This window comes from Electrona antarctica, assembly GCF_951216825.1.
Source record: "Electrona antarctica genome assembly, chromosome: 15".
Taxonomy (NCBI): Eukaryota; Metazoa; Chordata; class Actinopteri; order Myctophiformes; family Myctophidae; genus Electrona; species Electrona antarctica.
Window position 1 is genome coordinate 2,474,201 of NC_136796.1, and position 17,124 is coordinate 2,491,324.

The 17,124-nt window shown below is 47.3% G+C and overlaps 1 protein-coding gene across 3 annotated transcripts in view; it reads left to right on the top strand.

The window, feature by feature from the left end:
- pex1 (peroxisomal biogenesis factor 1) overlaps positions 1 to 17,124 on the top strand; it is a 67,789-nt gene that overhangs the window by 2,210 nt on the left and 48,455 nt on the right. The window contains exons 2-10 of one of the 3 annotated variants that reach the window (XM_079523147.1): positions 958 to 1,128; positions 3,463 to 3,546; positions 3,995 to 4,109; positions 4,591 to 4,861; positions 6,081 to 6,555; positions 8,600 to 8,728; positions 12,008 to 12,127; positions 13,350 to 13,476; positions 16,613 to 16,719. In XM_079523147.1, the coding sequence (XP_079379273.1) occupies positions 958 to 1,128; positions 3,463 to 3,546; positions 3,995 to 4,109; positions 4,591 to 4,861; positions 6,081 to 6,555; positions 8,600 to 8,728; positions 12,008 to 12,127; positions 13,350 to 13,476; positions 16,613 to 16,719 (1,599 nt within the window). Of the gene's footprint in view, positions 1 to 957; positions 1,129 to 3,462; positions 3,547 to 3,994; positions 4,110 to 4,590; positions 4,862 to 6,080; positions 6,556 to 8,573; positions 8,729 to 12,007; positions 12,128 to 13,349; positions 13,477 to 16,612; positions 16,720 to 17,124 lie in introns of all 3 variants that reach the window. The other 2 variants (XM_079523145.1, XM_079523146.1) reach the window with 2 other exon arrangements.

Below are 17,124 nucleotides of genomic sequence, written 5' to 3' on the forward strand. Positions count from 1 at the left end.
ACTAGGAATCTACTGGCCCAACACCATATCCAATGCCAACCTGTGGGACCTCACTAGTCAAGACACTATAGAAGCACAGATCAGGAGGAGGAAATGGACATGGATAGGACACACACTGCGAAGACATAACAAATCAATAACAAAACATTCACTAACATGGAACCCACAAGGCAAGAGGAAGAGAGGAAGGCCTAGAGCCACCTGGAGAAGAACCACAGAACAGGAGATGAAGCCACAAGGGCTGTCATGGCAACACCTGGAGCGGAGGGACGAGACCCAAGGGGATGGAGGAGTCTCATTAATGGCCTATGTTCCTCAGGGAATTTAAAGGCCTAAGTAAGTAAGTTGGTCATAGCAAAACCATGCGACTGCATGTTGTTTTTGTACAGTATAGGCTTATATCTTATTCAAGATATGGCCACCATACTTTATAACAACGTATATGGACATTTTAAAAGTAAAATGATCTATTCTAAAGCAAGTGCCTGTCAAAGTTGGGGTCCTTGAGGGGTCAAATTTGCACAAATTTGGGCATGTACAACTTCCTGGTCTCAACTGTGCATGTTTCTTTCCTTCCATGGAGCAACATGGCGTCGCCCGTACGGTCTTCTCGTCCTCTTTAGACAGTCCTTGGACTACATGTTGTCTCAGTAAGACAGCCCTCCCCCTATCCACAAGGAGGAGCAGTGCACTATGGGAATTGTAGTCCAGGAAGGAAGTGAGCCCAGTGTCGATGACATCAGAGACACTGGGCTCACTGCTAAAATAAAAAAAATATCTAAAACCACATATTACACACAAAGACCCCCAGGGAACATCTTCTAAACGTCATTAACATATATTCTTTTGAAAACAATCTCTTTTTATCTGACGGTCTGAGGTTGGTAGGTACGAACAGGGTTTGTTTGAGGACCACTGATCTACAGCAGTGCATGGCTGCGTGTTGTGTGTCATTAGAAGCAGGCCGTGGAGCTGTCCTGGGACCATGGCTCTCCTCCAGTCTTCCTGGGTTGGACCCGAAGCAGCAGAAACCCCTCCTCCTCCTCCCCAGGCGTGGGGGAGGAGGACCACAGGGTGGCGCTGTGTCGCCACCTCGGACAAAAGCTGGGGCTGAAAGATGGAGAACAGGTGGGTGTTAAGTATCTAAATGAACTAAATGAGAAAAAGAGGTTGCACATCAGCAATGGTTTTCAGTGGAGTGCCAAACCCAAATCCAGTATACATCAAAATATAGGAATTAAAAAAAATAAGAGCACTGATGAAGGCTGCATAGCCGAAACGTGAAAGCGTTCCTTTTTGGTGTGTGCCAATAACAAAATGGAAATGTGAGTACTTTGTCCGCCGTTAATTTTTGGATGTGCTACCTTTTTGGATCTTTTTTAATTCCTATGTTTTGATGTATCTAAATGAACTGTGCCCATACTCTGGGATGGGGTTGGCGAAAGGGCCTCTCTGTGTGGAGTTTGCATGTTCTCCCCGTGTCCCTTAGGGTAGGTACTACGGTACCCTCACAAAAAACATGCAGTAATCCTGGTCTCTAAACTGCCGCCTGACGGAGGGGGAAGGACCTGGTTGTAATATAATGCATAGAAGGAAGAATGAGGTCTGTCTGTTGCTCTCCCCAGGTTGGGAGAGGAAGTGTAGCGCCCAGGATTACATTAGATAATTAACACTGGGTGGAAAAAAATGGGGTTGAAAAATGGTGGGATAAAAGCAAAATAATCGAAATGAACTTAATTCAGTGGTTCTTCTCAGCCTTCTTTTGGGTCAGTCGGTCCCATTAACCCATTTTTGACCTGAGATCAGATTCTAAAAATGTTCTTCTACATCCTGACAGTTTTCTGAAAAAGCTATGTTTCTATGTCAGTCGTTCTTCCAAAAATAGCAGACCTACAAGCTCGGTGGCGCGCTATGAGCTTGTAGATCTGCTATTTTTCAATAGCTAAAGCATAACGTAATGCTAACACCAAAAGGGGTTCCCGCCCAAAATGGGTTAATGGCAAATTCCGTAGTCTGGTTCATCAAAATTGTCTCCCAACTCTTTATTATAGCTTAATTTATCCATATCTTATATATTGCAATATCATTTGGGGAGCTACTTATAATACGCATCTTCACAAACTCCACATGTTGCAAAAAAGATTCTGCAGGATTGCCACATACAGTGATTGGACTGCTCATTCTGCCCCTCTTCTCAAACAACTCAATATGTTTTTTTACCAATCTTACCAAACCTGCAACTTTATTTTCAAAGTATTGTTCCAGCCAGTTTCATTTCCTTTTGCCATGTAAATACTTTTTCCATTTCAACAGAGATGTGCACCATTTCAATACGAGACAGGCAAACTTACATCTCCCAGAGTTCCGTACTGGTCTGTGTCAGTTCTCCATCAGATACAGGGGGCCCAGCTATGGAAGAACACCTATACAGCAATCTCATCAAATTCTACATAAGTTTAGGACCCACTTAATTGACCAGATCACTTAATTATATTTCACCACTCCAGAGGGCCACTATATTTCCACACTCACTCCAGAGGGCCACTATATTTCCACACTCACTCCAGAGGGACACTATATTTCCACACTCACTCCAGAGGGCCACTATATTTCCACACTCACTCCAGAGGGACACTATATTTCCACACTCACTCCAGAGGGACACTATATTTCCACACTCACTCCAGAGGGCCACTATATTTCCACACTCACTCCAGAGGGACACTATATTTCCACACTCACTCCAGAGGGCCACTATATTTCCACACTCACTCCAGAGGGACACTATATTTCCACACTCACTCCAGAGGGCCACTATATTTCCACACTCACTCCAGAGGGACACTATATTTCCACACTCACTCCAGAGGGCCACTATATTTCCACACTCACTCCAGAGGGACACTACCACTATATTTCCACACTCACTCCAGAGGGCCACTATAGTTCCACACTCACTCTAGAGGGCCACTATAGTTCCACACTATATTTCCACACTCACTCCAGAGGGCCGCGTTGCATATTACTGTCGTGGCAAAAGTGGCCGATCTACAAGCTCAAAACGAATTTGAATTGAAATCCTGAATATTATTTTGCTATTTTTTAATTGGAATCCTGAAAAGTAATGCATTTAGTTATAGTTATGTTAACTTTATGAACTAAATTCAAATACATTGGACATAAAAAGACAAAAAATTCAATAATATGTCAATGTTTGGATAGTAACCTGCGGGCCGCATAAAGTGATGATGGGAGTCTAGACTAGAGCATACATCAGCAACTGGCGGCCTGGACCACAGGCCGCCAGTTGCCCATGTCTGCTCTAGACTCGAGGGCAGCCACCGTCCCCCGTTGAGACACGCACATTTAATGTAATAATCATTTGACTGGCAGGAGGAGACGTGTGCGCGAGCGCGCGTGCGTGGTATTATTGGTGATAGTAATTGTGAGGATTTCCTCCAGGGTTTCCTGAGGCCGTGTCATCAAGTCTCTTCAGTGCATCAGGTGTTCGTGGAGCCAGTGACGTCGGACGACTGGGAGATCCTGGTAAGCGGCAATAGTTTTGATTGATTGCTTTATTGATTGATTGGATACTTAGTCAATAATGTGTCAGAAATTTTAAGCGCAACGTGGTACAGTAAGACATTACCCCATTTTGGCCTGAGGACACGTCTGTGTCGCCTTATAGCTTTAAACCACTTTAACTTACAAGTAAGACGAGTAAACGCGGGAAGCGAACGAAGCTGTTGTGGCAGTCTGACACACACACACACACACACACTGTTTTTTTTTTTTTATTCGTGAAAATGTGGCGCAAATCTTAGTTTGAATATATTGTTTCACAGTGTATGTTTTTAACTCAAATCTGTCCTATTTTCAATTCATCAACGGAGCATAAGAAATTGACACAACAGTACACGTCATCAACAAATGCAAATATGTTTGTTGTCAATCAATCAATCAATCAATCAATCCATCCATCCGTCCATCTCAGGAGCTCCACAGTGCCGCTCTGGAGCAGAAGCTGTTGGACCAGATCAGGGTGGTGTTCCAGGACGCCGTGTTCCCCGTTTGGGTGGACCTACGCACCGTCATCTACATCAGGATAGGTCAGTATTCTAATGTATGGGTGGACCTACACACAGGATAGGTCAGTATTCTAATGTATGGGTGGACCTACGCACCGCCATCTACATCAGGATAGGTCCGTATTCTAATGTATGGGTGGACCTACGCACATGATAGGTCAGTATGGGTGGACCTACGCACCGCCATATACATCAGGATAGGTCAGTATCCCTGTATGGGATGACATCGGAGACACTGGGCTCACTGCTAAAATCTACAATATCTAAAACCACATATTACACACATAAAAAAACCCCAGGAAAGTGTTGTTAATTCTTCTAAACGTCATTAACATCATTTTTTTTGCAAAAAGGGTGAAGTGTCCCTTTAAAACATGGAGATAAGAGTATTCTGCCCGAGATTCATGTTACTGTATGGCACGTAAATATAACCCCCCCGCCCCCCCCCCCCCCCCCGCCCCCCCCCCCCCCCCCCCCCGCCCCCCCCCCCCGCCCCCTGTAGCATCTCTCTCGCCATCCGTGCCCTACGGCCGCCTGGAGCAGTTCACAGAGCTCATGGTCTCTCCGAAGATCCGTGCGGGACGTACTACGGGCTACAGCGGTGCCACCGGCCCTCCTCCTCCCCCCCTCCTCCTCCCCCTCCCGACCGGCCAGCAGCGGACGGCGCCCGTGGCCGGCCCGTCAGAGACGACGACGACGTCGTTCCAAACTAGCGATCCTCAGGGACACGCTTCTACTGCTGACTCTTCCATCAGTGCCTCGTCGTCATCAAGGTTAGAATGGTTTTGAGGTTATTTTTCACTTTTGATGTTTATCTTTATTTTTCTCCTAATTCGGTTAGTTTTAATTTGTTTTTAGAGCAGATTTTCTAGTTTTTATTTTTGATAATGTTAATAGTTTTAGTTGATTGATTGTGCGCAGATCTGAGTGTGCGGAGCTTCCCTTTATTTTTTACAGAAGTTTTTTATAGAATCACGTCTCGGATGGTCTCGGATATTTCATGAAAGCAACTGGAATGTAGAGCAAAAATATGAACAAAACATCAACATCGTTTTTATTTTTGAAAATGTTAATAGTTTTAGTTAGTTTTTTTATTAGTTTCAGTGTTAGTTTTAGTTTTTTTCCCCGTTTTTTCCCCCTATTCTTTGGATTATTTATTTAGCATTGTGAAATAAAAACGTGACGAAAGACATTTAAAAATGTATTGAGTTACAGATGAACCACCAACCGTCTGTCCACAAACGAAGACTATCTAGGTCATTTTATCTATCATTTCAGTTATTTTAGTTACTTTCGTAAACACACAATACAGTTTCAGTTAGTTTTCCTTTAGTTTTTGTATTGTACTTTTTTTTTTTTTTTCAGTTACTATTTTTCTTTTTTAAATTGTAGTTTCCGTGAACTATACTAACGTTGCTCATCATCGTTCTTTTTCTGATAGTCCAGTAATATAATGCTCACATTTGAGCAAGTTGCTATGGCAAAATCTAGCCCAATGAGTGTTTTTGTGCAAAACTAATGCTTGGAATGGCTTCAGCATCATGAAAACCACCTAGTTTGATATGTCACATGCTACTCAAAGCATAAGGACATTTAGAAAATATTTTCCTTATAATAAGATGTCAATGGTGGTCATACTGTACAGGCCATTTCAACACTTTCCCCTCAGACAATTCCAGGCAACTGTATTTCTGTTATTCAGGATATATTGAAGATGCAAAATCAGCTGAGTTTGTTTTTTTTGCAATTAGATTGAGGTTGATCCTGTATTTTCCATAGATTTCCTCTACTATGACCCGTCTGTCCACTATACTGCCCTGTTGATTTGTTACTCTTTGGTATTTCTTAAAAAAAAAAGTCGAACAAAACAAACGAAGTCAACAAGGCAGTTTTTCTTTGGTATTATTTGTATTATATATATTTTGGAGGATCACGTATGAGAGTCAGTCTACTTTCTCTTTGCCTTATCTTTTCATTTGTGTTCCCTCCCAGCCACCCGTCGTGGGGCGGCCACGGCATGGCCGACCTAAAGAGCCTGGTGCGCTACATGCTAACGGGCAGCTACCACCACCACCGCGATGACCTTCCTCCTCCTCCTCCCCCCCCCTGTCCCCCCGCCATCCCGCTCCTGGTGGGCGACTCTCTGTACCGAGTGTGCCGCGTCCCTCCCGGCCACGCGTGCACCATAAGCCCCCACGGTGGCGGGGGGGCGACGGCCGGCGTGGTCCATCTGTTCCCCTGGTGGCGCCGTGGCGGCACGGAGGACGGAGCGCCCGGGGGAGGGCGCTCCGCGCTCACCTACGGCCAGCTCTCCGCCGTCCTCTCTCCCAAGGAAGGGAGGGAGAGGGTCAAGCGGGTCGCGGAGAAAAAGAAGGTTGTCGTCAGGACCGGGAGTGCCTCCTCCTCCTCCTCCTCCTCCTCCTCCTCCTCCTCCAAGGATCCTGCGGGTGCAGGTAGCTCCGACGCGGTTATTACATAATCGTCTAATCGCGATTATTTTAGATGAGCGCAAATATTTTTGCATAATCGTCATTGTCGTCATAATCGTGTCCATGTTGGGAAAAAACATTCATACATTTTCCAGAAATAGCAGATCTACAAGCTCACAATGTGTCACTTTGTGATGCGTTGTAAGCTTGTAGATCTGTAGCAGAGTGGCCAGAACCTCAGCCTAGTGACCTAAAAGTCTTAATATAGGGGCACGGTGGCACAGTTGGTAGTGCTGTCGCCTCACAGCTAGAAAGTGTAAAGTACTGTCTGTAACTTAAGTTCACTTCAAACAAGTAGGTAGGCAGCACAATTTAAGCAGCTGTACAGCAGTGGTTCTCAACCTTTTTTAACCAAGTACCACCTCAGAAAACATGTCCAGCATTAATGTTAAAATACAATGTTAATATTCAGCTATATCACACAGGAGGCAAATTTATTCCTCATAAGGATTTATTTTTTCCACAGATGTGAGCTACAATTATGCTACCATCATGCTGTGCAAAACTGGAACTTTAACTCTCTCACTTTCTCACACACACACTCGCAATAAGGCATTTTTTTCAAAATGAAATGCACCCCTATATATGCCCTCCTATATTCAGCTATTAGTGTAGATTTCCGTCCTACAAAAATTTAATTCTCATTGACAATTTTATGTCATAGTGTCTGAGCAAATAGACATGTTACATCATAATCACCATTACATCACCTAATCAACACATGAGTTAGACTTTAATATATTAGCGTCCCTCACTTCACACAGGTGTGATTTTTTTGTTGCCGTTCTGATTGGCCAAAATTCACAACAGCTGTTGTCAAAGTAACAAGTCTACACTGCCTCACTGATGGACGCCTTGTGAGCTTGTAGATCTGCTATTTTCGTTGTGCAAGACCTTTCTACGGAGCAGCATAGCATTAGCATGTTACGTTACTTTGGAATGGAGTTATACAGGCACGGAGGAGAGGACAGCTGGTTGAAAAACGATGGGATGTTATTCATTCAATTCATACAAGCCTAAATGTTCACAACAAGTTACAACCACAGTTCCTTTGGTCTTTATAATGGTTATGATTATTGATCTGGTCCATATAGCTTTAGAAGGAGCTAGGTTATTACATGCTAGGCTAATTATTGCATTTAGCTCCCCTCTTGTCTTTTAAAATAAACCAAACTTTTCCACCCGTTCCACCCACGGAGCAAGTTACTATATGAGCGTCAGTCCACCGTGTCCCAGTCAGTCAGTTTAGAGCTTATTTGTCCAGTCTAACTTCGAAGAGAGGGGGAGAAAGAAAAACAACAAAATATAGCCTACTTGGCAGCCCTTGTGAAGTTGTGCATGCACATTTCTGTTAGTCGCAAACTACAGCAAGGCGCCTTTGTTTTAAATTGTCCCCCATTCGCACGTCGGCAAAGCCGTTCACACCTACGGCTGGAGATGCGTGTTTTCAATACCGGTGGCCCCGTCTCACCGTGCTGCGCGCATCACGTGATTAAATAAAATGTGGTATCGGATTGGTGCGGGGCGTACTTGCCGATTCCGATATGACCAAATAAGAGCATATCGGAGGGCATTCCGATACAAGTATCGGTATCGGGACATGCCTAGTAGGTACCCTCACAAAAAACATGCAGTAATCCTGGTCTCTAAACTGCCTCCCCCTGGCCAGCCGGGGCGCCTGATGGAGGGGAAAGGAACTGGTTGGAATAACGTGTTCCTTCCACACGCTACGTCCAACCAGGGAAACTCCACCCTGTCAGGTGTAAAGGAGCAACTTGGACACTCAGGCATGAAGGAAGCATGAGTTCAAGTCCGTTGCTCTCCCCATGTCCCCCATATATGGGGACTAGGTTGGCGGAGGGTGTGTAGAGCCCAGGATCACATTAGATAATTGACACAGGGGTGAAAAATGGGTTACAAAATTGTGGGATAAAAAATATTAAAAAAATAAAAGTCTTAATGGTCAACTGACATGTTGTAATGGTCACATCCCTAGCTGCAGCCAGGGTGGGAGAGGAGCAGAAGCAGGAGGAGGAGGAGGAGGAGGAGAGGACCATGGTGGTCAGGGTGGTGTGTCACCACACGGAGCAGCTGGCAGGAGGCCTGCAGAGGTACCCTGACACCGGGGAGATCCACTGTGGGAGAGTGTGGGTGAGTGAGACACCGGGGAGATCCACTGTGGGTGAGTGAGACACTGGGGAGATCCACTGTGGGTGAGTGAGACACCGGGGAGATCCACTGTGGGTGAGTGAGACACTGGGGAGATCCACTGTGGGTGAGTGAGACACCGGGGAGATCCACTGTGGGTGAGTGAGACACCGGGGAGATCCACTGTGGGAGAGTGAGACACCGGGGAGATCCACTGTGGGAGAGTGAGACACCGGGGATATCCACTGTGGGAGAGTGAGACACAGGGGAGATCCACTGTGGGAGAGTGAGACACCGGGGAGATCCACTGTGGGAGAGTGAGACACCGGGGAGATCCACTGTGGGAGAGTGAGACACTGGGGAGATCCACTGTGGGTGAGTGAGACACTGGGGAGATCCACTGTGGGTGAGTGAGACACTGGGGAGATCCACTGTGGGAGAGTGAGACACTGGGGAGATCCACTGTGGGAGAGTGAGACACTGGGGAGATCCACTGTGGGAGAGTGAGACACTGGGGAGATCCACTGTGGGAGAGTGAGACACTGGGGAGATCCACTGTGGGAGAGTGAGACACTGGGGAGATCCACTGTGGGAGAGTGAGACACTGGGGAGATCCACTGTGGGAGAGTGAGACACTGGGGAGATCCACTGTGGGAGAGTGAGACACTGGGGAGATCCACTGTGGGTGAGTGAGACACCGGGGAGATCCACTGTGGGTGAGTGAGACACTGGGGAGATCCACTGTGGGAGAGTGAGACACTGGGGAGATCCACTGTGGGTGAGTGAGACACTGGGGAGATCCACTGTGGGTGAGTGAGACACTGGGGAGATCCACTGTGGGAGAGTGAGACACTGGGGAGATCCACTGTGGGAGAGTGAGACACCGGGGAGATCCACTGTGGGAGAGTGAGACACTGGGGAGATCCACTGTGGGAGAGTGAGACACCGGGGAGATCCACTGTGGGTGAGTGAGACACTGGGGAGATCCACTGTGGGTGAGTGAGACACTGGGGAGATCCACTGTGGGAGAGTGAGACACCGGGGAGATCCACTGTGGGTGGGTGAGACACCGGGGAGATCCACTGTGGGTGGGTGAGACACTGGGGAGATCCACTGTGGGAGAGTGAGACACTGGGGAGATCCACTGTGGGAGAGTGAGACACTGGGGAGATCCACTGTGGGTGGGTGAGACACCGGGGAGATCCACTGTGGGTGGGTGAGACACTGGGGAGATCCACTGTGGGAGAGTGAGACACTGGGGAGATCCACTGTGGGAGAGTGAGACACTGGGGAGATCCACTGTGGGAGAGTGAGACACTGGGGAGATCCACTGTGGGTGGGTGAGACACCGGGGAGATCCACTGTGGGAGAGTGAGACACAGGGGAGATCCACTGTGGGAGAGTGAGACACAGGGGAGATCCACTGTGGGAGAGTGAGACACCGGGGAGATCCACTGTGGGAGAGTGAGACACCGGGGAGATCCACTGTGGGAGAGTGAGACACAGGGGAGATCCACTGTGGGTGAGTGAGACACCGGGGAGATCCACTGTGGGAGAGTGAGACACCGGGGAGATCCACTGTGGGAGAGTGAGACACCGGGGAGATCCACTGTGGGTGAGTGTGGGTGAGTGAGACACCGGGGAGATCCACTGTGGGAGAGTGAGACACAGGGGAGATCCACTGTGGGAGAGTGAGACACCGGGGAGATCCACTGTGGGAGAGTGAGACACAGGGGAGATCCACTGTGGGTGAGTGAGACACCGGGGAGATCCACTGTGGGAGAGTGAGACACCGGGGAGATCCACTGTGGGAGAGTGAGACACTGGGGAGATCCACTGTGGGTGAGTGAGACACTGGGGAGATCCACTGTGGGTGAGTGTGGGTGAGTGAGACACCGGGGAGATCCACTGTGGGAGAGTGAGACACAGGGGAGATCCACTGTGGGAGAGTGTGGGTGAGTGTGGGTGAGTGAGACACTGGGGAGATCCACTGTGGGTGAGTGAGACACTGGGGAGATCCACTGTGGGAGAGTGAGACACTGGGGAGATCCACTGTGGGAGAGTGAGACACTGGGGAGATCCACTGTGGGAGAGTGAGACACTGGGGAGATCCACTGTGGGAGAGTGAGACACTGGGGAGATCCACTGTGGGAGAGTGAGACACCGGGGAGATCCACTGTGGGAGAGTGAGACACTGGGAGATCCACTGTGGGAGAGTGAGACACAGGGGAGATCCACTGTGGGAGAGTGAGACACCGGGGAGATCCACTGTGGGAGAGTGAGACACTGGGAGATCCACTGTGGGAGAGTGAGACACAGGGGAGATCACTGTGGGAGAGTGAGACACAGGGGAGATCCACTGTGGGAGAGTGAGACACCGGGGAGATCCACTGTGGGAGAGTGAGACACTGGGAGATCCACTGTGGGAGAGTGAGACACAGGGGTGATCCACTGTGGGAGAGTGAGACACAGGGGAGATCCACTGTGGGTGAGTGAGACACTGGGGAGATCCACTGTGGGTGAGTGTGGGTGGGTGAGACACCGGGGAGATCCACTGTGGGAGAGTGAGACACCGGGGAGATCCACTGTGGGAGAGTGAGACACTGGGGAGATCCACTGTGGGTGAGTGTGGGTGGGTGAGACACCGGGGAGATCCACTGTGGGAGAGTGAGACACCGGGGAGATCCACTGTGGGAGAGTGAGACACTGGGGAGATCCACTGTGGGAGAGTGAGACACTGGGGAGATCCACTGTGGGAGAGTGAGACACTGGGGAGATCCACTGTGGGAGAGTGAGACACCGGGGAGATCCACTGTGGGAGAGTGAGACACCGGGGAGATCCACTGTGGGAGAGTGAGACACCGGGGAGATCCACTGTGGGAGAGTGAGACACCGGGGAGATCCACTGTGGGAGAGTGAGACACCGGGGAGATCCACTGTGGGAGAGTGAGACACTGGGAGATCCACTGTGGGAGAGTGTGGGTGAGTGTGGGTGGGTGAGACACCGGGGAGATCCACTGTGGGAGAGTGTGGGTGAGTGTGGGTGGGTGAGACACTGGGGAGATCCACTGTGGGAGAGTGTGGGTGAGTGTGGGTGGGTGAGACACCGGGGAGATCCACTGTCTTTGGCATTTTTTGGAAAGTCATCGCCTATAATAACATACATGGCCCAAAATAGGGGCCGGCAGATTGAAAGTGGTGTAACCGTGGCTCTTTCCCAGTAGTTCAATCAATGGTCAATCAAGCAAAATCTTACAAGAAACATGTTTTGTTTTTTTCCAGATCCCAGAGCACTTGGTGACACAACTGAACATCGGCCCCCACTCGACAGTCAGGATAAAGCCCGTCCAGACCACCTGTAAAGTGGCCTCGAGTATTCGCCTACAGCCCTTGAAGCCAAAGGTGAGTTCCAGGTTCTCTCATGACATAAACATGGTTTTAACCCATTCTGGGGCGGGAACCCCTTTTGGTGTTTTAAACACTATGTTATAATTTGGCTATTGAAAAATAGCAGATCTACAAGCTCATAGCGCGCCACCGAGTGGCGCGCTACGAGCTTGTAGGTCTGCTATTTTTGAAAAATCGTTAAAATATTTATTTCAGAAAAAACTGGAGGATTTAGAAGAATTATTTTTTAATTTCGAGGTCACACACTCCCTGGAACGATGAACCTCTGCCCCACATTTTCCAGAACAAAACATCCTAATTGTCTCCACCAGGCCACTGTCCGTCCGTGTGTGTGGGGGTCCGTGTGGGAGTCCGTGTGTGTGTCCGTCTGTGTACAGCTTTGGCACCGTTAACCCGGTCGGTGCCAAATCTTGCACACACACTCCCTGGATGCCAACGATGAACCTCTGCCCCACATTTTCCAGAACGACCTGTTAGAGCACCACCAGGAGGCTGACTTTTGAAAAACACCTTTTTTTTTATTACTCCTCCAAATTCTGTCCAAAAATCCCGCAAATCGTTACACACTATCTCTATAGTCAGGTGTTCAAGCCGGACCTGTCCGATATTTCATATTCCATCCTAATTGGCTAACATTGGCTTTCAAAGTTTGCAGGATTTGCCCGTATTGAACACAGAGCCTCAAATCATGAACAGGTGGATTTTTGCAAAACACATTTTTGGAAAACACATTTTTGGGACATAAATGCTTCAAATCATCCAATTGCCATCCAAGGCGTAAGAAGAAATGGCACCCTTTTCACATTGGCCTATTATAGCACCACCAGGAGGCCACAACCTGACCTGGCCTGGTGGAGACCTGTGCCCCGAGGTTATAGCGCCACCAGGAGGCCACGACCTGCCCTGCCCTGGTGGCGCCCTGACCTGTGCCCCGAGGGGCACTTTTTCTAGTTCTACATATTGTTATATTTGTTTAGGAAACACTCACAAATCACATATTGGGACAAAGTTTTCAGTCATGAGATTCTGTTTTGCTTTAAAAACCATGGCATTAATGGTCATGCCCAATGTAGCTCTAACGATGGGCACAGTCAGTCATTTCCATCTACTCGTGTGCGGTGTAAACTTCTAACCCTTTGCCCAGCTTGGCAGCAGCAGATTAAAAGCTCATTGCCATTGGATGTTTTGAAACCTTTTCGCTGATGTCTTGTTGTAGTCACAGCCAGACGAGAGTGACGAGGACATCCACACAGCCTTCTTGGATTGGCTTCACACACAGAGCCACCAACCGCTGGCCTGTCTGACCGCACGCTGCAGCATCATCCCTCTACATGGACATGAAGGTGAGTGATACTGACCACACACACAGAGAGACACCAACCGCTGGCCTGTCTGACCGCACGCTGCAGCATCATCCCTCTACATGGACATGAAGGTGAGTGATACTGACCACACACACACACACAGAGACACCAACCGCTGGCCTGTCTGACCGCACGCTGCAGCATCATCCCTCTACACGGACATGAAGGTGAGTGATACTGACCACACACACACACACACACACACACACACACACACACACACAGAGACACCAACCGCTGGCCTGTCTGACCGCACGCTGCAGCATCATCCCTCTACACGGACATGAAGGTGAGTGATACTGACCACACACACACACAGAGACACCAACCGCTGGCCTGTCTGACCGCACGCTGCAGTGTCATCCCTCTACACGGACATGAAGGTGAGTGATACTGACCACACACACACACAGAGACACCAACCGCAATATTTTGGTTCGACTTTCGCCAGAATTAACCCAGATTGTAAAAATGTCTTCTAAATCCTGACAGTTTTCTGAAAAAGCTATGTTTCTATTTCAGTCGTTCTTTGATTTAAAAAAAAATAGCAGACCTACAAGCTCGTAGCGCGCCACTCGGTGCCACGCTACGAGCTTGTAGATCTGCTATTTTTCAATAGCTAAAGCATAACATAATGCTAACACCAAAAGGGGTTCCCGCCCCAAAATGGGTTAAAATAATAATAATAGTTGTTTTCAGTGTTTATCATGTTCTGTAAACCTAACCAATCAGAAAACATGAACAAATACCATACCATACCATACCATCTTTATTTATATAGCACATTTAAATAACAACAAAGTTGTACCAAAGTGCTTTACAATAGAATAATAAAAATCACAACTTAATTTAAAAACAAACCACATACAGTACACAGTGTCACTTTCAACATAAAAAAATGCACCGCACGTCTGACGTTTGTCAATCAGTCGTTGGCGTTGGTGTACGGGCATGAATGTGAACATGCATGAATGGGCGTGCGGCGTGCGCAACTGCGCATGCACAACGCACGTGCGTGTTGATTTAACACATTTTGGGCGGGAACCCCTTTTGGTGTTGGCAGTATGTTATGCTTTAGCTATTGAAAAATAGCAGATCTACAAGCTCATAGCGCGCCACCAAGTGGCGCGCTATGAGCTTGTAGATCTGCTATCTTTGCTATCGACTGACGTAGATTTCAGAAAACTGTCATTTTCAAACAGACATTTTTAGAATCTGATCTCAGGTCAAAATGGGTTAATAATAATAATAATACAACTTTATTTGTATAGCACCTTTCATGACATGAAATGCAGCTCAAAGTTCTTTACAGAGCAATGGATAAAAAAAAGAAAAAAGCAAGGCATAAACATTAAAAATCACACCCGTGTGAACCGAGTGGTGTAATGTGAGGTCTTATATAGACTGATCAACTGTGGTCTGACGTAATGTCTGACGTAATGAAATCACACCCGTGTGAACTGGGTGACCATAGCAACCATGCTCATTTTTTGCGAACAGACAGACAGACAGACACGTAAACTAACAAAGCCAGTTGTAGGAGTGGTTTACACCACTCAAAGAAAACAAGAGCAGTAATGCAATACATGAATAACAAACAAAAAAAAAGATCAATTAAAAGCAAGGGTGTAGAAGTGAGTCTTGAGCTGCGCTTTAAAAATGTCTACAGAGGCTGCCTGTCGAAGGTACAGTGGGAGTTTGTTCCACGCCGTCGGCCCGTAGAAGCAAAACGCTGCTTCCCCGTATTTTTTAGTTGCCATTTTTTTGTGGTGGAAGACCTTAGGGGGCGGTTTGGGACATATTTAGGCAGGCAGTCATGTAGGTAGGAAGGTGCGAGACCATTGAGAGCTTTATAAACTGGGTTAACGGACCATGTTTGAAGTGGGGATATGGTCACCTTAATCCATTGAGACCTGGAACGCATCCATGTCACGTTAGCGTTTAACCACATTAACCATTAACCCATTTTGGGGCGGGAACCCCTTTTGGTGTTTTAAACATTGTTATAATTTAGCTATTGAAAAATAGCAGATCTACAAGCTCATAGCGCGCCACCGAGTGGCGCGCTATGAACTTGTAGGTCTGCTATTTTTGAAAAATCGTTAAAATGTGCCTCAAATCTTTCCGAAAATTGTCATGATTTAGAAAACTTTTTTTTTTAATTTCGACGTCAGGCCTAAATGGGTTAATGCCTAGTATTTTCATACTCCAGTTTTAGGTGATAAGGTGACCACCGGAAACTACAACATGACGTCACGGTCACCCAAACACATCTCTCTGTTTCTACCATAGAGTATATAAAGGATAGAGACCCAACTGGAGCACTAGCCCCGCCCCCAAGCTATTCATTTCCATGAAGTTGCTCAGTGGCGTTTTGAAGCACCCGGAAGACTGCCGGAAGTACCTCCTCCGGACCTCAAATTTGAGGTCCGGGGTGACGTAGGGAGTGATGGTCCTACGTGTTAAAGCCCAGCTGCACTGGGTTTCCTAGTCATGAATCCACGGGTCCGCCTGCAGTCCTTCCTCTTACCACTAGGGCCCAGTGCTTCAACGTTGGAGCGCCTCACTGGCCCCTTGGTTTCTACCGACAGTGGTGGTCAGACTATCACCAAAAACTGTTTTAGTTTGAATAGGCCTTTGGTGATACACCCAAACATTTCCATAACCAGTTTTCTTTTTTGAAACCTGTTTGAAGGATCATTCATCAAGTTAACCCATTTTGACCTGAGATCAGATTCTATGAAAAATGTATTCTACATCCTGACAGTTTTCTGAAAAAGCTATGTTTCTATGTTATGTTAGCTATGTTTCTATAAAATAAAAATAGCAGACCTACAAGCTCGTAGCGCGTCACTCGGTGGCGCGCTATGAGCTTGTAGATCTGATATTTTTCAATAGCTAAAGCATAACATAATCAAGTTATCAAGTTAACCCATTTTGACCTGAGATCAGATTCTAAAAATGTCTTCTACATCCTGAAAAAGCTGTTTCTATGTCAGTCGTTCTTCGATTTTTCAAAAAAATTGGGTTAAACACTACACCTGGAGAGGAAATATATAACGTACATGTACTGGTAAAATAAAATGTCAAACCTTCTTTCTTGTGACTATTTCAGCTAAGCTGGAGCTCGCACTGACTGTCCTTAAGCCGGAGCCAGAGAGCGATGCACCCGACCAGCTGTTTCTGCTAGCTCCAAGCGTCCTACACAAGGCAGACATACAGGTATTGTTCATACTGTCAGAATAGTTACATTCCGGCCCAGGCGGTGGCGTAACCGTCTGGGCACCCGACTGGTAATCCAGTCGCAGTGTGCCGCGGGTTCGACTCCCGAGCCCGACACGGCCTTTACTGCATGTCTTCCCCCATCTCTCTCCCGTTTCCTGTAAGCCTACTGTCTGTCCCTTCAAAAACCAATAAAAGGCGTAAGCCGCAAAAAAATGTAAAAAAAAACAAAAACAAAAAACAAAACAAAAAAACAAACAAAAAAAAAAGAATAGTTACATTCCGTTGCTGTCGGGCAAGAAACCTCCTATCTCCATATGTGACCAGATTTGAATGAGAGCCTGCCATCGTGCAAATTCCAGCTTTTCACCAGAGGAGAAAACCTTTTTTTTTTTTTTTTTTTTT